We start from the raw sequence: 22,317 nt of genomic DNA, 5'->3' as shown, positions 1-22,317 counted from the left end.
ATTTGCCAATTCCTTCAGAAGTTTTGGGTGAATGGTGTCTGGTCCTGTTGACTTATTGGAATCTAGTGCCTCAAGTCTTTTCTTGACAGACTCTAGGAGAATGATAGTAGGCAGCATAGGGTTGGGTATAGCAGAAGTTGCACTGAGAGGGAGGGGGTATCTGGCTCTTTAGTAAAAAGTGACATGAATTGTACATTGAGTGACTCAGCAAACTCTTGCAGTTCAATAGTTTCAGTCCCATCAGTTTTCTTCAAAGGTCTTCACTGAACATCCAACATGGTATTTGCTAGATATGTAGTTCCAGAACCTCTTCGGATTTTTCTTACTATCTTCTGCAAGCTTTGACTCAAATTAATTATAGGGGTTGCTTAGTAAGACTGGGAAGTTTGTTTCGAGTCTTTGCAAATTTATTATAATCATCGTATTTTCCCTTTTGGAGCCTAGGTTCTCCAGTATTGGCTTTTCCAGTTTCCTTCTTTGTGTATCTGAGGAGTCAAATAAGGGAGTGTCTTGGGGTTTGGTATGATTTTTGTTGATGTGTATATTGCCTGAAGCTTAGTCAACTTATCTGGAAATCAACCCATTGCTGATATACACTCCCTTGTACCAGAGGTCCCCAGTCCATGTTGCTCGACCTTTCTCTGATTGCTACATAGTCAGTGTAAGTGCTTTTTGTGTAGTCGTTAGTGACCTTGTGAAAGGCTAGATTGGAAATAAAGGCTCTTTATTTCTAAGAAAACAAAATCAAGGAGGGTGGGTTTCTGGAGTCTAGCAGGCTTTTCAACTACCTGGGATAAAGACAGATTGTGTACGCATTTAATAAACGGGACTTTAATATCTGGGGCAGATGGACTTCTGTACACACAGCCTACTCCAGTTATAACCATATTTTCATTATCATGAATGTCAAAGCATATTGGCTCAACATAATAGGAATCACAGGGCAAACTAAACCATCAGATACTATAGCATGCCTTGACGAGCGCCAAAGTACAACGCCTACATCCCGGCAAATTTTGGTTTGAGATGACAAAATAACCAGGGACTTTAAACATGGGAATCATCCAACTTGTTACTAATGTAGAGTTCGGACAGATTTCAGTTTGTAGAACCAGATCATAATTTTTGAGTAAGCAACTGATTTAAACTCTTTTAGATTATTAGGAAGCTTGTCGATGTCAGTAATAAGAGCAGACAAATCTATACTTACTCGTTTTTGGTCTTTATTACTTTGGTGGTTTGTCTGGCAGTTGGGTTCATCTACATTGTCCTGTAGTGAGGCGAATGTTTGTTTATCTATAGTGGAGCTTGCAGTCCAAAATTTTCCAATTCTGTTTCACATTGAATTAAATCTGCACCTGACTTAGTTGAAGAGATGCAACACTATTATTTACACTATTTAAGTAATCCAAATTTGGTCGCCTGTTTTTTTTAATGATCTTGAAATCACGTATGGCAAGGTTTTGTTCACCAGCTGCAGTTTGTTCCTTAAACAGTTCAACAAGCTGTTCATAGTCCTGCTTCGAGCAGTCATGGTGGAACTGGATATCCTCTTTTCTATCAAATGATTCTTTCAGGATTTGTTTCTTGAGTTGGAAAGAAGACACTGGTTTGCTGTAACTAATGAGGTGAAGCGTATTAAGGTGAAACTTTTAGGGAACGTTTTGGAAAGAGGGGATTCAATTAATAAAAAAAAAACAATGTGCATGCAGGTTTGTAAAAGGTCATATAAGCAATATCATAGGCAGCACTCGCGATCATAGAATCATTCAAAGGAGCTCATTCAATTGGACATTTCTAGTGCTCTTTTTAAAACTCAAAAGAAATTGGAGGTGAAGCACTCTCCCTTCCTAGCCCATTACTCTCTAAACACATCCGATTGAAATTTTAAGATAGTAAATTTGTTCATCATACTTGAAAGGTCCAGTTACTACATGTCTGAGGATGTTTTGGATGTCATTCTCCCCCCCCCCCACAAAGTCCTTAGAGCAAGGACTGGAGGGCCGTAGCTCCAGTGTTTATGGCAATTGGTATTAACCAAGTGACATATAGCAGTCGCAAATTCTGTTGGTCTGTCGGTCTGTTGGTCTGTCCTGGTTTTGCTACTTTAGGCACTTCCAGGTAAGCTAAGACGATGAAATTTGGCAGGCGTATCAGGGACCGGACCAGATTAAATTAGAAATAGTCTTTTTCCCAATTTGACCATCTGGGGGGGGGGGCCTGTTTATTTGGAAAAAATAGAAAAATGAAGTACTTTTTACTTACGAATGGGTGATGGGATCTTAATAAAATTTGATGTTTGGAAGGATATCGTGTCTCAGAGCTCTTATTGTAAATCCTGTCCATATCTGGCGGCATTGGGGGGGGTGGTGGAGAAGGGATATTAAAATCTCGGAAAACGCTTAGAGTGGAGGGATCGGTATGAAACTTGGTGGGAAAAATAAGCAGTAGTCCTAGATACGTGATTGACATAACCGGAACGGATTTGCTCTGTTTTGGGGAGTTGGGGGGGGGAGGGTTAATTCTGAAAAATTAAAAAAATGAGGTATTTTTAATATACGAAGGAATTATTGGATCTTAATGAAATTTGAAGTTTGGAAGGATATTGTGTCTCAGAGCTCTTATTTAAATCCCGACTGGATCCGGTGACATTGGGGGGGGGAATTGAGGGGGACCTAAAATCTTGGAAAACGCTTAGAGTGGAGGGATCGGGATGAAACTTGGTGGTAAAAATAAGCACAAGTCATAGATACGTGATTGACACAACCGGAACGGATTCGCTCTCTTTGGGGAAGTTGGGGGGGGGGAAGGTTATTTCTGAAAAATGAGGTATTTTTAACTTACGAAGGAGTGATTGGATCTTGATGAATTTTGATGTTTGGAAGGTTATCGTGTCTCAGAGCTTTTATTTTAAATCCCGACCGGATCTGGTGACATTGGGGGGAGTTGGGGGGAACCTAAAATCTTGGAAAACGCTTAGAGTGGAGGGATCGGGATGAAACTTGGTGGTAAAAATAATCATAAGTCCTTGATACGTGATTGACACAACCGGAACGGATTCGCTCTCTTTGGGGAAGTTGGGGGGGTTATTTCTGAAAAATGAGGTATTATTAACTTACGAAGGAGTGATTGGATCTTGATGAATTTTGATGTTTGGAAGGTTATCATGTCTCAGAGCTTTTATTTTAAATCCCGACAAGATCTGGTGACATTGGGGGGAGTTGCGGGAGAACCTAAAATCTTGGAAAACGCTTAGAGTGGAGGGATCGGGATGAAACTTGGTGGTAAAAATAATCATAAGTCCTAGATACGTGATTGACATAACCGAAACGGATCTGCTCTCTTCGAGGGAGTTGGGAGGAGGAGGGTTGATTCTGAAAAATTTAAAAAAATGAGGTATTTTTGACTTACGAAGGAGTGATCGGATATTAATGAAATTCGATATTTGGAAGGATATCCTGTCTCAGAGCTCTTATTTTAAATCCCGACCGGATCCGGTGACATTGGGGGCTGTCGTGGAGGCCTAAAATCTTGGAAAACGCTTAGAGTGGAGGGATTGGAATGAAACTTGATGGGAAATATAATCATAAGTCCTAGATACGTGATTAACATAACTGGAATGGATCCGCTCTCTTTGGGGGAGTTGGGGGGAGGGGTAATTCTGATAAACTAGAAAAACAGGTATTTTTAGTTTACGAAGGAGTAATCGGATCTTAATGAAATTTGATGTTTGGAAGGATATCATGCCTCAGAGCTATAATTTTAAATCCCGACCGGATCCGGTGAAGGGACATTTGGGGGGCCGAACCTAAAATCTTGGAAAACGCTTAGAGTGGAGGTATCGGGATGAAACTTGATGGGAAAAATAAGCACAAGTCCTAGATACGGGATTGACATAACCGGAAGTGATCTGCTGTCTTTTGGGGAGTTGGTGGGGGGGGGTTAATTCTAAAAAAATAGACAAAATGAGGTATTTTTAACTTACAAAAGAGTGATCGTATCTTAATGAAATTTCATATTTAGAAGGACCTCGCAACTCAGATCTCTTTTTTTGAATTCCGACTGGATCCAGTGTCATTAGGGGGGGGGGTGGAATCTTGGAAAACGCTTAAAGCGGAGAGATCAGGATGGAACTTGGTGGAAAGAATAAGCACAAGTCCAAGATAGGTGACTGACATAACCGGACTGGATCTGCTCTCTTTGGGGGAGTTGGGGGGGGGGGGTAATTCGGAAAAAATGGGAAAAATGTGGTATTTGTAACTTACGAACGGGTGATCAGATCTTAATGAAATTTGATATCTAGAAGGATCTTGTGCTTTAGAACTCTTGTTTTAAATCCCAACCAGATCCGGTGACATTGAAGGGAGCTGGAGGGGGAAACCAGAATTCTTGGAAACTTGAAAATCGAACTATCTTACGAATGGGTGATAGGATCTTAATGAAACTTGATTTATAGAAGAATATTATGTCTCAGAACTCAGATGCTCCATTTTGAATTCGAATCGGATCCGGGGACATGGAGGGTTGGAGGGGGGAAACAGAAATCTTGGAAACCGGAAATCTCGGAAAACGCTTAGAGTGGAGAGATCGGGATGAAACTTGATCGAAAAAATAAGCACAAGTTATAGATAAGAGATTGACATAATTGGTACGGATTCGTTCTCTTTGGAGGAGCTGGTGGTTATTAATTTGGAAAAATTAGAAAAATTGAGGTATTTTTAACTTAAGAACGGGTGACCGGATCTTAATGAAATTTGATATTTAGAAGGAAATCATGTCTCAGAGCTCTTATTTCAAATCCCAACCAGATCTGTTGACATTGGGGAGAGCTGGAGGGGGAAACCGGATATCTTGGAAAACGCTTACAAATGTAGATACGTGATTGACGTAACCGGGATCCGCTCTTTTTGGGGGAGTTAGGAGGTGGGGTTCAGTGCTTTGGCGAGTTTGGTGCTTCTGGACGTACTAGGACGATGAAAATTGGTAGGCGTGTGAGGGAGCTGCACAAATTGAATTGATAAAGTTGTTTTCCGCCATTCGACCATCTGTTGGGGCTGAAGGGTGAGGAAAAACTTAGGTATTTTTAACTTACGAGTGGGTGATCGGATCTTAATGAATTTTGATATTTAGAAGGACCTCGTGACTCAGAGCTCTTATTTTAAATCCCGACCAGCATTAAGCCTCTTATTTTCCTTTTAAAGCAATCTATTGATTCTTAGACTTTTGCTAGAGCTCATACCATATGAGCTCTTGGCTCTTGGCTCTTCCGACCTCGTCACAAGTGCCATATGAGCTCTTAGCTTTGTTTTATTGGGGTTGCAAGAGGGGCTAATATCTGGATAGTCAAGGGGCATGGACTATATAATAATTTTTTTCTCTCCAAATTATTAGGACACTTTCAGGGAAACTCTGTGTATACTGCTACTACTAGTACTACTACTGCCGCTACTTCTTATGCTACTATTATTCTTGCTATGACTACTATTGCTGAGACTAAGGGTAGGAAGTTGAAACTTTCACGAAAATTTTTAGGGGGATCTTGAACGAATTAAAATACTTTACATATAACCAGGTTATCAAATGGGCATATCAGCAGTATCCCAGGAATGGTCTAGAGTGTTGAGTTATTAACGCTACTACTGCTACTATGACGATTAGTATTTGTACTACTGAAGCTATGGACAAAGAATCTTTCAGGGAATATTAAAGAGAATAGTGAACTAATTTGAATCCACTCTGTGGATGTAGGCTATTAAAAGGTCATAACAGCTATATCTTACGTACAGCTTAGAGTATTAATTTGAAACTTTCAGTGCATGTTAAGGGGAATGTCAAACCAAACAAAAGATACTGTATTTATCCTACCCCTACCATGCTCTCTGAAGATCAGAACGTTATTTACGCTTCACTTAAAGCAAAATGTATTTTAGTGTTTCCACTTTTCTAACCGTAAAAGTTTCAAACTTATCAAGGCTTTAAGGAATAAGTATGGGGATGTGATTATTAAACTGTCAATCCACATTCCTTTGTTTTTTTGTTCAATAATCTTGATTAAGATTTTTTTGATACTATGAGAAATACAAACATTCAGCTTGAAATAAGGATCGTTTTCAGTAAAGTAAAAATTCTCTTCTGGTCTACAGAAGGCACGCGGGGCGTCAGTTCGTTTCATCTTAGTTTCTGCTCTTTTTTTATTTTGATTCGGTTATTAATTATAATACCTGTTTGTTTTGGGTTTCATTTATTTATTGATGTTTGTTATGTGGTAATTTTAAGCTTGGAAAACTATCTGACTTTATTTCTTCTCATATTTGGTTTAATGTAGCTCTTTACTTTGTTTTAAAAACTTATTTCGTTGAAAAAAGTTTTTCATTTGGTCAATGTCAATGAAGAACATTTCTTACATTCAGAACCGATAACTATCGAATTTCAAAAGCAGTGGGATTTTTAAGAGCTCAGTTACTACAAACAAATGCTATGACATGTACAGAATCAACAATGAACTCAAAAGGGTTCCATCTCGTTCTGCTTGAGACAAAATCACCTCTATTTATGTACAGAACTGCAAATGTGCAATCCCAGCAAAGCTGCTTGAAATTCTATAAACTTAACTTACTTTACAAACATACCTCGTACTTACAAGGTGTACCCCCTTGTTTTTTGCATGGCAAAATGTTCTTCCTTATATACAATGTCTTGGTAAGAAATTTAACCTAATTTTGCTCTCCGAAAACTGATTATTATGTAAACTAGTTATGCCAATCCCAATGCCATGGTAAAGGAATATTTTTGGTTGCCAAAATATAAAAAATTTACTTTTGTTACGTTTGTAAATTTCTTGTTAATTGAGTTTTAAGAGCTATTCATTAAAAGTGAATTTTCTGATGCAATTAAGTAACAATTTTGCTATTGTAGAGTTTAGTTCGGAAGGGACGATCAACCGCAGTTTTTTTTTTTTTTTTTTAAGATACAACAGATAATAATGAATATTAGTACAAAAAAATTTTGCAACAGTTTTTTCAATATGAAGATGCCTTATACTATTGCATTATTTCATTGGCCGGGTGGGGAACTCTTTTGTCTCAGGCCTGAGCATGGCTCTTGGCAGCCAAAATCAGCATAAAAGCTGGATTTGCTAGCTCTTAATTGGTAAAATGTCATCTTTGCCAGTTTTTTTCCGTTATTTACTGTTTTATAAAGTAGAATTAAGAGAAAGAGTCAAACTTTAGCGTAAAGAGCGGGACGTTGAGGAGGGAACAGCCCCTTTCATACAAGGAGTAATTTCTGTTCTTTTTAAGTTTTAATGTCGCTCTCTACTTTCAGTTAAAAAAACTTTTTTTTTTTTATTTAATTAGAATAATATAGATATTTCCGTCACTTGTCGTTTTTCTTTTTTTTGTTTGGGTCTTGTGATTTTATGTTCTGTTATGACCAAATTATAAATTTAAATTCGTGAGAAGTTTTTTTTTCTTCTTTTTTGCTTTCAAGGAGTATGAATCTGCCATTACTTTGTTCAAAACTTTAAAACATTTCCTGGAAAATTCCCCGTCCCCATTTCTTCTCCAGTATTGTCATATGATGTGTTGGTACGTTTTTTGCTTATCAGGCGCTGCTTGGATTGTTGTACTACACCTTGCCGAGCCATAGTTTTTGGTGGGGGGGGGTGTCAACAAATACATTAATTTGGTTTGAAAGATCATGTTTGTTAAAACTACTTAATTATTTCAGGTCTATTTTAGATCACCAAGAGGATTCCCACAATTTAGAGAGATAGATCACAAGAAAAAAAACTTCTGGTTTACCATGAACCGGCCTTGGACAGAAGAATTTCAGAGAGACAATAATGTTCACTATGACATCCCAATTCAGCCTCTATTAGAGTGGTCATTTTTTAGAGGAGATCTTGTGAGTTTTTCTGTTTTCGTTTTTTTCTTTTTTTCTCTTTTTTTTTGTCCAAGATGTGTTTGTCTTTTTGTGTGAAACAAAATACAACTCAATAGTTGTCTTAAAACAATAATTTTCTGATTTATTTGAAAATGGTAAGAATCAAGCCATTTTCATCATAAGCTGTGAAAACTCCAGGTTGATCTTGCGTTTTATGTGTTATTAAGCTTCTCCTCCTTTCGTCAGTTTAAGTTCGCTTTGCAGATTAATATCTTCTATATATATAAAAATAAGTTGTCTGTGTGTGGATGGATCAGGTGACGTCATGTTTGTTCGCATATGACGTCTGAATTATTTCACACTAATACAAAAGAAGAAAAAAACTAAAAAAGGTAAAAACTACAAAAAAAACTAAAAAGAAAAAAAAACTAAAAAAGCTAAAAAACTAAAAAAAACTAAAAACTAAAAAAGAAAAAAACTAAAAAAAAGGAAAAAACTGAAAAATAAAAGAGAAAAAGAAAACTAAAAAAATATGAATAAATATATATAAAAATAAGTTGTTTGTGGGTTATGTCTGTCTGTCTGTCTGTCGAGTGACGTCGTGTTTGTCCGCATATGACGTCTGAATTAAAAACTAAAAAAGCTAAAAAACTAAAAAAACTAAGAAAACTAGAAAAAGGTAAAAAACAAAAAAAACTAAAAACTAAAAAAGAAAAAACTAAAAAAAAGGAAAAAACTGAAAAATAAGAGAAAAAGAAAACTAAAAAAATATTAATAAATATAAAAAATATAAATATAAATATAATATAAATTAGCAATCAACAAAGCACGGAGACACAAATGACGACCGGGACACAGGGAGTATAAATGACGACCAGGACATAAGTAAAAAAAAAAAACTAAAAAAACTAAAAAAATGGTAAAAACTACAAAAAAACTAAAAACTAATAAAAAAACTAAAAAATCTAAAAATCTAAATAAACTAAAAAAGAAAAAAAAGAAAGAAGGAAAAAAATAAAGGAGAAAAACAAAACTAAAAAACGAATGTATATACAGACCGGGACACCGGGATACAAATGACGACCGGGACACAGGGAATATAAATGACGACCGGGACACAGGGACACAACTACAATGGGGACGCCGGGGGGCACAGGGGGATATAAATGACGACCGGGACACCGGGACACAAGGAATATAAATGACGCCCGGGACACAGGGACATAACTACAAAGGGGACGCCGGGGTGCACAGGGGGATATATAAATGACGATGGCGACTCAGGGAATGGTCGATTAGCAATCACCATCAACAAAGCTCAAGGGCAATCATTAGAATCATGAGGTATAGATCTGAATACGGATTGTTTTCCCATGGACCATTATATGTTGCATGTTCAAGAGTCGGTAAACCTGACAATCTATTTATATGCACAGACAATGGGACAGCAAAGAATGTTGTATATTCGCAAGTTTTACGTAGTTAAAAACATATATATATATATATATATATATATATATATATATATATATATATATATATATATATATATATATATATATATATATATATATATATATATATATATATCTATCTATCTATATTCACAGGTGGGACATAGGGACACAACTACAATGGCGCGTAACTAATATGGCGCGTAACGACTTACGCGCGCGGGGGGGCTTGGGGGGCGCGAAGCGCCCCCACCAACTAGGTGTTGGGGTGGCGCGAAGCGCCACCCCAACAGCTAGTATATATATATATATATATATATATATATATATATATATATATATATATATATATATATATATATATATATATATATATATATATAAATAAGTTGTCTGTGTGTGGATCTGTGGATGGATCAGGTGACGTCATGTTTCGGCTGACGTCATGAAATTAGTTGCCATCATTTTTGTTATGATGATGCTTAGTATATTGTAAAACACATTAATTTGGTTAATAATATACCATTTAAAACACCAAAATGAACATGCTGGAGTAGTCACTCGGTGAGAGAGGGTGTCAGAACGGAGAATGAAGGTCCCAGGTTCAAATCCTGGTTAGGCTAAAAAAGGTAAAAAACTAAACAAAAAACTGAAAAAACTAAAAAAAGGCAAAAACTACAAAAAAACTAAAAACTAATAAAAAAAAATAAAAAAGCTAAAAAACTGAAAAAAGGTAAAAAAATAAAAAAAATAAAAACTAAAAAAAAAACTAAAAAAAAGGAAAAAACTGAAAAATAGAAGAGAAAAAGAAAACTAATAAAATTAAGAATAAAAACAAAAAAAAATAAAAAAGATAAAAACTAAAAAAAAAGTAAAAAGAAAAAACGAAAAAAAACTAAAAAAGCTAAAAAAAAAGGTAAAAACCAATAAAAAACTAAAAAGAAAAAAAGGAAAAAAACTAAAAAAAAATTTCATCTAAAAAACTAAAAAAAACTAAAAAAAGGTAAGAACTAAAAAAGAAAAAAATAAATGACGACACTCAAAGAGAAAGCGACCGGGACAAAAGGAATGTTCGATTAGCAATCAACAAAGCACCGGGACACAGGGAGTATAAATGACAGGACATAAGTAAAAAAAAAACTAAAAAAACTAAAAAGAAGGTAAAAACTACGAAAAAACTAAAAAGAAAAAAAAACAAAAACTAATAAAAAAACTAAAAATCTAAAAATCTAAATAAACTAAAAAAGAAATAAAAAAAAAACTAAGAAAAGAAAAAATAAAAAAGGAAAAAAATAAAGGAGAAAAACAAAACTAAAAAACGAATGTATATACAGACCGAGACACCGGGATACAAATGACGACCGGGACACAGGGAATATAAATGACCATACATAAGCCATAATGACCAGGACATAAGTAAAAAATATAAATGACGACCGGGACACAGGGACACAACTACAACGGGGACGCCGGGGGGCACAGGGGGATATAAATGACGATCAGGACACCGGGACAGGGAATGGTCGATTAGCAATCACCATCAACAAAGCTCAAGGGCAATCATTAGAATCATGAGGTATAGATCTGAATACGGATTGTTTTCCCATGGACCATTATATGTTGCATGTTCAAGAGTCGGTAAACCTGACAATCTATTTATATGCACAGACAATGGGACAGCAAAGAATGTTGTATATTCGCAAGTTTTACGTAGTTAAAAACATATATATAATATATCTATCTATATTCACAGGTGGGACATAGGGACACAACTACAATGGCGCGTAACTAATATGGCGCGTAACGACTTACGCGCGCGGGGGGGCTTGGGGGGGGGGCGCGAAGCGCCCCCACCAACTAGGTGTTGGGGTGGCGCGAAGCGCCACCCCAACAGCTAGTATAATATAGTTAGATCGAACAGCGGCAATATCTCAGGCATCCCAGGATCAAAGTTTATCAAAGAAAATCTACCAACTCTTTGCCTTTTTTGAAGCTCACATTTTGGTGAAAGTCATCAGTCATATTAAGGAAAACGAAAAGTATACTTTGTCACCATAATCAACATTAATACATGCAACCAACCTTTTAGAAAAGATTATCCGAAGGTTGTATTTGAGAAGGGAGTAATCATTAAAAGTCGTTTACTCAGCTCAAATGTCAGAAACACCCTTCATTTTGGTCTGTTTTCTTCAAAAGATATTTTGCTAAAAAAAAAAAAATCCCTCAAATATTTTTTGAATGGCCAGTGTCCTTCAATGGATCTCCCTCTCCTTTCTCTGTTTGCATGTGTCATAGATGCACGCATGTATAGCACTTCCCCTGGAGCTAAAGACGTGCAAAATCTATTTTCAGGCTTTTTTTTCTTGAACAGTCAGTGTCTATTAAAAACTGATTTAATGAGGATTCCCCATGTGTGCAGGCATGTTGATATGCAACTGTCGATAAAGTACTATCTTTTCTTCGGCTAGAACAATATACTCACCAAGTCCAGTTTGGATCTAAAGTAACAAGTATTAACAGTAATGTTAAAAGAAGTGTAAAAGTTAGCTGTCAATTTGGAAAAGTCTATGACTTTTTATAGTCACTTTTTAAACTTTGCTTGGCTCATAAAGGTTTGACGGAGAAAAAAGTATTATAAGAAATCCAAGACGTATCCTTACATTCCCTAGAGTATGGAATATCTGATCAGATCAGAATGATCTGATCAATCAAACTAATTGATCAGAATGGTAATGCCACTCAACTAAAAATATAGAAACCAAATATGTAATTTATTTGTCTGATCCATCATATTTGAACCTAAAATGCCATTCATGATTGTAAAAAGTAGGAAAAATACGTTTACAGTAATTGTTTTGAATTAGGATATTTATTTTACTTCTAAGTAAAAAGAGGTAAATAAATATGTCAATAATTCTACATAAAGACTAGTCTGTCCTTTCTCATGCATTTCACTATTTATTCTAATTTTGTATTATTTCAAACCAATTCAAGGTGGAAATAATGGTTGGACCCGACAAGGGAAAGCAGGGTCATGTGAATTACATCGTTGAAGAACGAAATTGGATCTGTGTTGAAGGACTAAATTGTAAATATTCAACAGTTGGAAAGGAGAAAGATTACCCTGGTATGATGGTGAAAGAAGAAAAGCCCCTTCTGGTGACAAATGAAGTCAAGCTTGTTGATCCTTCCGACAAGTAGGTTGTATATCGATTCAAAACTCGAACACTTTTTTTTTATACATGGGTGAGAAAATACGATCAGGAGTTTCTATTGTGTCTACCTATTCATATTCGGTGATTAAAACCTTAAGGCTTGCTGATCTGTAGGTACGGTAACCACAAGTCCGGTATTAAATACACTATATATTTTTGTTTACCCCGAACATGCTACCCTCGTGGTGCTACTTTTCTGGTGCATCTTTATAGGTGCAAACCGGTCTGATCCTTGTCGGGAGGAGAGGTAAGATTTACTTTTGTGGAGAGGGGGGTTAAACATCAAGTGCATATTTAGCCCATTATTTTTCAATTTTTTGGTAGACTAGAATGAAAATCTTCATACTAGTCTCAAGATGAAGGGTATAGTTCTCTTTATCTTTTCTGCGCGTAGGTATCCCCTGTATTTCGAATATACATGGATGTCAATCTTTACAGGGAACTTCAAGAACAAGCATCCATATTTTCTATTAAATGTTTACATTGGTAGCTAAGCAAGACAAAGAAACGAATAAAAAACGACTGATGCTAAAGGCTGTATTCAAATTATGGAAAAATAATGCACTTGAAAAACTAATAGTACCCGTCATCAAAATTAATCTAGAAAAAAAAATGTAAGACCGTGACTCAGGATCTTTGTCTTTTTTTTCAGATTTTGATTTTTTTTTTTTTTTTTCAGAAATGCAGCTGGAAAACTAGCTGTTTTCCTAATGTACCTTTCTTACGCTGAGTTCAAATGCATAATCAGATATTTTCCAAAAACCTTATAAATACGAAATTTTAATTTTTTTTGTTCTAATGGAGGAAGGTCATGGATGTGTCGTTTTTGCTGCAAAACGACAAGTGAGTCGAACTATTGCCAAAATGCTAGTAAATAATTCTGAGGTAACCAACTAGTTTAATCAAAACTAATTTAACAATCAAATTACTATCAAAATGAAACTATGTGACTATCAAAAAGCTGTTTACCTTGCCTGCCAGCTTCAGAGGTGAGAGGACTACTGTGTGGCAGGAAGGCCTTACTGCCGCACGATGACCCGTGTTCTTTTAAAAAGTAGTATACCAACTTTAAAGGGAAGGGGGGTTAGTGTTGTTTTTGTGGGCAGGTATTGCCTGAAGTTTCAAAAGGTGCTCTTTTAGGGGCAAAATTGTCCACGTTTTTAGAGAGCTGTATCTTTGAACCAATAGACGCACTCCTTTGCCTCCTTTTATTTAGAGGAGGGATTCATAAGGCGGTCGATACCGATCCTTTAGCGTAAATACTGGGTTTCCCAGGGACCTGAGATAATGAAAACTGATTTTTGGGTCGGTGAGGTCTAAAACTCGATCCCTTGAAACTTCCAAGATACGGTATGAGTTGTATTACGTTTACCAACTTGTTACAAGAATGACTATTATTTTACTAATATAAATTTTAGTAATATTTTAGAAGTATAATTGCCATATTTTTTAAAAATTAACAAGTCGACCAGCGTACACAAGTTCGTACAAGATAAAAAACTTGGCAAGTCATTTAGGGGAGAAAAGTTCGTGCAAGATATTCATTTCGAGCGTACAATTGTTTTAGGCACGTTTTGATGTTCGAAGTACTAAAGATGAAAACTTGTGCCAAGAACTGATTTTCGCTATATATTTAGAGGCTTCTTTCGCATCACCCCAAGACCTCTGCTTAATTTTTCAGCTATCGCATTTGAATGGTTTTTCTACGACAGTTTTTCATCAATTAAAAACCCTAAATATTTCGTTGTTGCTACTCCTTTTATCACATTTTCTCGAACCATGATTTGATCATTTCCAATACTTGACGAAAGTCTAGAGATTATCATGAAAAAGTTTTAGAAAAGTTTAGGGATAACAAATTTTATTGAAAAAAAGTTAGAAATTCAGATACAGCATTATGAATTTTATTATACAAAACATCAAGCAAAGGCGCAGCTAGAAAGAGCAAAGCGTCATCTGCAAACAGGATGATACCAGTGTTCGACAAGTAATGCTTCACTCGATCAATAAAATTATGAAAAGGAGTGGTCCCAGGATTGAGCCTTGTGGGACCCCGCACTCTATTTTCTTTTTTGAAGATAAAAATGATCTATCCTGTACTATCTGATACCGATCGTGTAGATATGATGAAAACCACTCAAGGCTTGAACCCTTCTCCCCAATCGAATCAAGAACTTGAATAAGCCCTGAGTGGTCCACCGTATCGAACGCTTTCTCATATCCAAAAACACAGCTGCAGGTATAAGACCAGCTTCAAATGCATCATTAACCCAGTCAACCAATTTCAGAACTGTCATATCTGTAGATAGCCCTTTTCTGAACCCAAATTGGTTCTCCATTAGAATTTTATTCTTTTCAATGTAATAACGTAACTGGGAATGTACAGCTTTCTCATATAACTTAGAGAAAAACGGGAGAATATATATAGGTCTTCGATTCGATGGGTCATCTTTTTTCCCTCCTTTATGAAGAGGAATCACTCTTGCGATCTTTAGTGCTTCTAGGAAGAGTCCATGATACAGAGAAAGGTTGATGAGGTGCATCAAGATAGGTAAGACACTCGTTTTTGCGGCTTTTATGATTTTCAGCGAAAACTCATCCATCCCGCTAGAACTCGACTTCATCGTAACTAGAAATTGTACCACTTCCCATTCCAAATATCTTGCAAATTCAATGGAATTCTCACTTGTAGGCTGTCTTTCAAAAACAGATCCAAAACTCACAGATGTGCGTAGGTTACCCCGCGCTTGATCGCAAAGTCTTTTTCCTTCATTTACAAAATAACCAAACAGAAATTCAGCCATATGTTGAGAATCAGTAAGACGACCTTCTGTCGTCTCCATGGCTCTCACCTCCTCCCCACTGTGAAAATTACCCAATTATTTATTTATTGTTTTCCTTTTTTTTTCTAACCCCTGATTTTCATGAAATTCATTTTGAAAAGGAAGTGTCTGAGCTTTCCGTTTTACTGAATTTAAAATATTCCGAAATGTTTTGAATTTTATAAAATTATCATCTGAACGATCCCTTAAATAATTCACATAAAGTTGGTTTTTCTGCTTTATTGAAACTAGAATAGCTTTTGTTATCAGTGGTTTCTTAGGAAAATTTCTATTAGGGTTTATTCTTCGTAAGGGTCATGTTTCATTCATTACATTAGTCACTATCTCACTGAAGAGGTCACATGCTGTACTTTGGACACTTTTCCTCTATTACAAGCGACAAAGTTGTTTCTTCCATCTTATTTGCAAAACTGTTTAGGTTTTTACTTTTCATTTCACGGTAAAACGGAGCCCTTTCATATCGTTTATTTCCTTTGACTGATTCAGCTTTATTTTACTTATTAAAAGAAGGAGATCCAACCCGTCGGACACAATCACATCTGCTTGAGATCTTTCAAGTAATCCACCATTAACGAAAAAATTATCAAGTAAGGACGCCGAAAGATGCGAAATCTAAGTTGGAATAGTTACAAGATGAAAACTATCATGTGACATTATCATATGGCTATTCGCTCTTTTTAGTAAATCAATATTGAAGTCTCCCATCATAAATTTATTTTTATTTTCATTGTTAATTTTATCTAATAACAATTCAAATTCATCGATAAAAAACTAATATCATATGACGGATTTTTGTAAATCAATCCAAAAATCAAATTTTTTCTCTCCTTCATTTTTTATTTCGATGAAAAGGGTTTCGATCCTACCTTCCAGCCACAGGGAGAGGTCATCCCTAACCCAATACTGGGTACCTTCAATAATCAAAATCCATAGAACGCCCGCTCCATGGTTGTCCGTTGTCTTCGCTCGCAAAAATATCCCGGAAAAGAAAAATCCCAGGGTAGTGACTTGCTAGAAACAAATGTCTCACATAGGCCTACAATGACGGCTTCTTATCAGGTAAATTTAAAATCTCACATAAAGAAGAATATGCCGTTCTTAGACCTTGACAATTCCTGAAAACGGTCGCTCTTTCATCTGCACTCACAGGCTTTGAATATTCATAAAGATTATTCGGATTCACATAATTACTTGGGCGACAATTCAACGAAAAATTATCGATGCATTCATCATCCCCCGCAAGTGTGTCACGAGCTTGGCCTTCAAGAATAAACCGGTTTTGTTCAAATTCATTCAAAGCGTCATTATATCTGTTCACGCTCCTTGACGAAGGTAACTATTTTATGCGACTATAAAAATTTATTTCTTGACGAAACAAAAAATAGGAAATTCCACAAAAAGATGCCTATAATTTTCTCCCTTTATTAAAGAAACATTATTAGAGGATAAGAGCCCTCAATCCGGATTCCCACATACTCGGTAAAGTCGCTGAATTTTGAGTCCCTTATCTATTTAATTCATGGGCTCAGTAAGATATGCTTTTGTTAGGGGGCCTAGGGTCATCTGACCCGATATAGCCGATTTATAAATGTTTAGTCTAAACTTTTATCTAGATTAGGTACGATTGGCAACTTCTGTGAAATACCAAATCCCTCTAGATATGATTGTCTTCGTCTTTTTTTTTCAGGCACATAAGAATAGTCAATAGTTCAGCCTTTTTGACGTACTAATAATACCTAATCCACAATAATAGCAGCATATCGTACAAAGTAATCCTGATTTTCGAACTTTATGGACAAAACTTACCGCACCTGTATGGGTTTTTTATTTCAAGTTGTTATACTATGTTATATCAAAACTTTTTGTCCGATTATCATCTCTGTATTTCCAGCAAGCCTACCGATGTAGAATGGAGATTCTTAGAAGATGGTAGTAAAATTCGTATATCAACTAGAACTGGTCGGGAAATCCCTATCCCTTTGCAGAATGAAGAAACTATCGACTATAAAACTAAAGCTACATATAAAGGTGAGGTGAAATCTTGAAAAGTTTGTGACTTTTATTATATAGTAATTTTGACAATGGTATATTCGGATGATCTACTGAAATTCTAGCTGATAGAATTTTTTAGCTGATATAAATCTCTTTTTCTGCAAATTTATCAACCTTATCAGTTGATGGTATCTTTCTGGTACAGGTGAAGGAATTCGTGGGTAGGAGAGGGGAAGGATATAAAAATCACCAATAACACGAAACAGAATATCTTGAAACTATGGGAAAACAGCAAAACAAATTATTTGAATGTTATAGAAGAATATTGGGATAATCGTAATGATAATGTCATTTTGGAGGAATGGGCTGGGCTCCTAGGCCGTCGAATCCTGTGTACGTGAGCATTTTCTGTTTTCCAGTCACAACAACACCGTGGCTATGGGAACTTGAGGAGGTGATCATTCTGAATAGACCAGCACAGGGGGAAGCTTAAATTTGTTTTTTAAATATTTTAAAACATGCCTGAAGGAAACTTTTGCAACATGTCTTATTATTTATATTTATTGAAAACTCGTCTTCATACAAAAAGAAAATGACGGGGCACTACAAATAGAAAAAAAACAACAAAAGTGAAATATCACAAAACAACTATGACAACGTAACTAAAGATGAAGAAGCCTGCTCCAAGCATGTCCTGAAATCTTTTGGTTGCGTTTTTCCATAAGTTTAGCTACGGCTATAGTAAGATCTGCTATGGGAAAACTATGGATGAGGTTTGAATTGCGCGTTCAAATTGGATATATCATTAGGTATTTTACTAAACGGAACAGAGTGGAACGGTTTTTCAGTTTGTCAGCATTTGTAAGAATCTTCCAGAAGGGTGCAATGTAGAGGATGTGGGGGAGGCAACAGTGTTGTACAGCGTTGAAGATAACGGCGATTGAAGCGACTATGGAGACTATGAAGCTTACTGGAGACTATGAAAGATGTGAAGCTGATATGCGGCGTTTGATGCCTTTTGTTAGGAGATGACGAGCGTGAGAAATGATATTTCCAATGGGAATAACAAGATATACGATTTGGTCAGAATGGCAGATCTTTGAATTCTCAAGTCCAATTTCATGAGGAAGTGGGCCTTTCCAGTTAAAAAGTACTACGTCGGTTTTTTCAGTGTTAAATTCAAGACCAGATTTTTAGTATTGTGCTTGCAGTTTTTGGAAAGTTTCAGAAATTTTGTCCAAAGTTCGGCTGATATTGAAAATGTCATCAGCATAAGTAACTAAGGAGATATTGAGACCAGAAAGAACGCAAGACATCTCACATTGGTCCTGATCTTCGAGGACAAAATCATTGAAATAACAAGGTGAGGCAATTGTACCTTGCCTAGCTCCTTTCTTAACTGGTACAGTTCTATCTAGTGGCCTTGCTATTTCGCCTTGCTTAGGAGGAATTTTCAGACGGACTCGTAGCTTAGCATACATGTCCTTTGAGATTTGATGATAGTCGGATTTACTTCTCTTTTGACAGCCCTTAAAAGCATAAGATGGTGGATCAAAGAGTAAGAGGCTTGGAAAACATCATGACTCGCCATGGCGACTGTCTGTACAAGAAGCATCAAGCAGAGCATTAGCAACAACTGCAAGGCATCTGCACATCCAGTGCCATGTTAAAAGCCAAATGGATGTGGAGGCGTGTAACATTTTACTTCAAGCTCTTTAATGAACAGTAGTTCATAAAGCTTGTATAAACTGGTTGGTACAGTTACGGGCCTGAAACATTTGGATTGAGAAAGATCTCCCACCCAGAATGTTGACGGAACTGAGTCTTGTGCAAAAATCATCTGTAACAGTAGGAGAGTTTATCTAAAAGCGCAGGACTATCATTTCTTATATGTCGAGCGTGAATTCCATATATGCTTGTGACAGCTTTGGCTTAAGGTGCATAATAGCATCAGCTACAGACGTTACGGATACTGTAAAATCAGAGTCAGAGAATACATGCAAAAATTTATCAAGCTCTTCAGCATATTTGTATTCGAGTTGGGGGTCTAGTGGAGAGAATTCGGTTTCATTGAAAGAATACCACTCAGATAGAGGAACATCAGCACCGGAAAGGGAGGTTTTGGGGATCCTTTGACTTTTTCTCTTTGCAGTAGTAGTCTCTTGTCAGCAAAGTTTGTCTTAATTTGTTCCTTGAAACAAACTACTACTACCAATAATAATTCACTGCTGCATCAAGCCACCTGAGACCAACACAGCTACGCATGCCCCCTCCATCCCTATCTATTCAAAGCGTCTCTTCACATCCTCCCAGGAAGTTCCCATTTCCTTTAAATCTTTCTTTATGACATCATCCCACCCCAGGCGAGGACGACTTGCTTTCCATTTGTCCCTAGATGGTCGGGATAAACGGAAAGCCAAACGCTTTTCTAAGTTTCTCACTTCGATGAGAGATAAGGAGAGCCTTTGTCGTTTTTACACTATCCCCTATCTTGAGACCGAGATACTTAATACAAGCAGATAAACTGAACACTCTGATTTCCTAACTGTACGCATCCAACATCACCGACAGATTTGCTGAAACCAAGAACCTCGCTCTTCGAAGCGATAAAATTGAAACCAATTTCGGTATATTCCCAACCAAGCACAGAAAAATTTTCCTCCACAGACTATACAGTTCTGCTTAAATTCAGTATGTTGTCAGCGTAATTCAAGTTCAAGTTCTATTTATTTTCATAAAATAACAATAACAAAAACAATATCTACCACCCTACCAATATCCACCCTACGGATTCCTTTCCAAACTTGAATTACGGCTTTACTCATTAAGTAACCATGACGAGTAGGTACTTTCACTACAACACACAATATTGCATACATATTTTTAAACACCCGCACAACTGAACTATTGAGACCTCGCTGTTGCACACTATACAGCAAATGGGAAAGCACACTAGAATCGAAAGGACGAGAGACATCATGAGCCGCAAAGACGAGAAACTCACAATTATTCTCTATATCAATCATAACATTGGCAAGTATATAATGCACGTGTTCCCGACTATATAGTCTTCCTTAAATCCAAACTGGTTTGTCTGAGTTGAACCGGCCTTATTTACGTCCTTATTCACTACTAACACCAGCCATTTATATAGAACAGAAGAAACTGTTATAGGTCCATAGCAGCAACATTGGCGGTTAGCTTTATCTTTTTTCGGAACTGGAGTCAATGTACCAGCATAAAAAGAATCGGGAACAAAACCAGAATTAAAAATGATTTGGTAAAACAAATGTAAATGTTGCAGCGGCTTATCGCTTACATGTAATAAATGAAAAACCACATAATTGATCATAACCACGCGAGAACTTTTTTCGAAGGTGAAAGATAGCATTGTAAATATTAGAGGCCGAGACTGCAAAACCAATATCTGATTCAGTGGTGATCCACTAGTGGTGATTCATAGCGGGATCCTAACACTGGGTCTGGTGGAGAAAATTTGCTGGTGAAATAGTTGATCCAGTCACTCTCACTTGGAAGCTCTGAAGCGAAACCTTTTGACTTTTTTTTCCCCGATGAATCTCTAGATTTCATTTGGGTTAGTTGCGAGACGCTCGATCCTGCAGTCAATAACCTCAGCTTTGTGATTGGCAAGACACTTAGAAAAACGACGTTTGGTATATAACCGTATTTCATTACTGGCATGTTCCTTTTAAACTTGGCACTTGCGAATTCTGCGTTTTTCTTCAAAAATTATGTTCTTTGTAGAACGTTCTTTTTACATCAATTTATACTTCTTTTTGAAGATCATCGTCAGTTTCAGTTAAAAATTAAAATTAGTGGAAAGGGTTTACCGCGGTTCCAAGTTCCTAAGTTATATCGCTCGAAGCAGCAGGACCAATAGCATAAGGTATTATGCGACTTGCCAAAAAAAAATTACAGTGTCTATAATCTATTTTGATTTTAGGCGGCCGAAGCTTCTCTGGTCCTTAAATTTTTATTTGGTTGCACGACGGAGTTGACATATAGATATCTTCATTGAAACCGAACGAGTGTTTGCGAATAGACATAACAATTGATACATTTACTAAATGACACTCTTAACAAACTGTGATAAACCATTGTAACCAAGAGGCTTTATTTTACAGAATTGCGCTAAATGGACTATTAACCCCTTTTTTTTCAGAGCAACCCAAAGATACTCCCTCCAGTGCAGTTGAAAAACTAACCTTCAAACCCAAATTGGCAACTTTTGAAATGGATCTCATGGAAGAATATAATATAAAGGAAGAAAGAGTACCAAAGCCAACATTCTGGTACTAGTCATTTTTTTCTTTAAAAAAAATAAAATTCATTTTATTGTTTTAATTTAGTATTGAAATAATAAGGACGTTCATTTCTCAATTTAAAAAGTAAAGGATCCAACCCAGAGGTCTTCAAGAGAAACTCCTGCTAGGGGGGATGAGGGAAATCAGCACAATTGGAATATACTCTAATGTGACTTAACGAGAATACTTATCTTTTTTTTTCTGTGAAAAACTGTTGGACTTTCGCTTGAAAAGATGATTCTTTTTTTTATTTCATCTAAAAATTTTAACTTTAGTATAAATACTCTCTCTCTCTAAATGAGCAAGTTCGGTTTTCGAGAGAAAGCAAAGAACGGAGTGGAAATTGCAGCCTAAACTAGCTCCTGTCAAATTACTTCCTCCATTGCTTTTTTCATGCTCATAATCGTTTCCTGTTTGCATTCTTCAAGATTATAGTAAGCGAGTTCATCCCATATTTTATAAACACATATTCTAGGGTTTCTAAAATGCTGCAGGAAGACATCCTGCCGCCTGAGGCCAACACAGCTCTGGACGTTCCTCCTCAATTGTAGTGGCTTTAAGGGTGTTTGAATAGGCATCATTCGGTAAATGATAGCACCAATTG

General features: G+C 36.4%; 1 protein-coding gene across 1 annotated transcript in view; it reads left to right on the top strand.

Moving 5' to 3' along the window:
* Positions 1-21,753, top strand: part of LOC136031211 (large ribosomal subunit protein uL24m-like) — a 35,856-nt gene extending 14,103 nt beyond the window's left edge. The window contains exons 2-5 of the mRNA XM_065710583.1: positions 7,729-7,905; positions 12,333-12,535; positions 17,288-17,424; positions 21,572-21,753. Of these exons, the coding sequence (XP_065566655.1) occupies positions 7,729-7,905; positions 12,333-12,535; positions 17,288-17,424; positions 21,572-21,708 (654 nt within the window). The 3' untranslated portion in view covers positions 21,709-21,753. The remainder of the gene's footprint in view (positions 1-7,728; positions 7,906-12,332; positions 12,536-17,287; positions 17,425-21,571) is intronic.
* The last annotated feature ends 564 nt before the right edge of the window (positions 21,754-22,317 follow it).

Source organism: Artemia franciscana, chromosome 9, assembly GCF_032884065.1.
Source record: "Artemia franciscana chromosome 9, ASM3288406v1, whole genome shotgun sequence".
Taxonomy (NCBI): domain Eukaryota; kingdom Metazoa; phylum Arthropoda; class Branchiopoda; order Anostraca; family Artemiidae; genus Artemia; species Artemia franciscana.
Note: the sequence above shows the minus strand (reverse complement) of the source record. Positions and strands in the feature narration are given on the sequence as shown.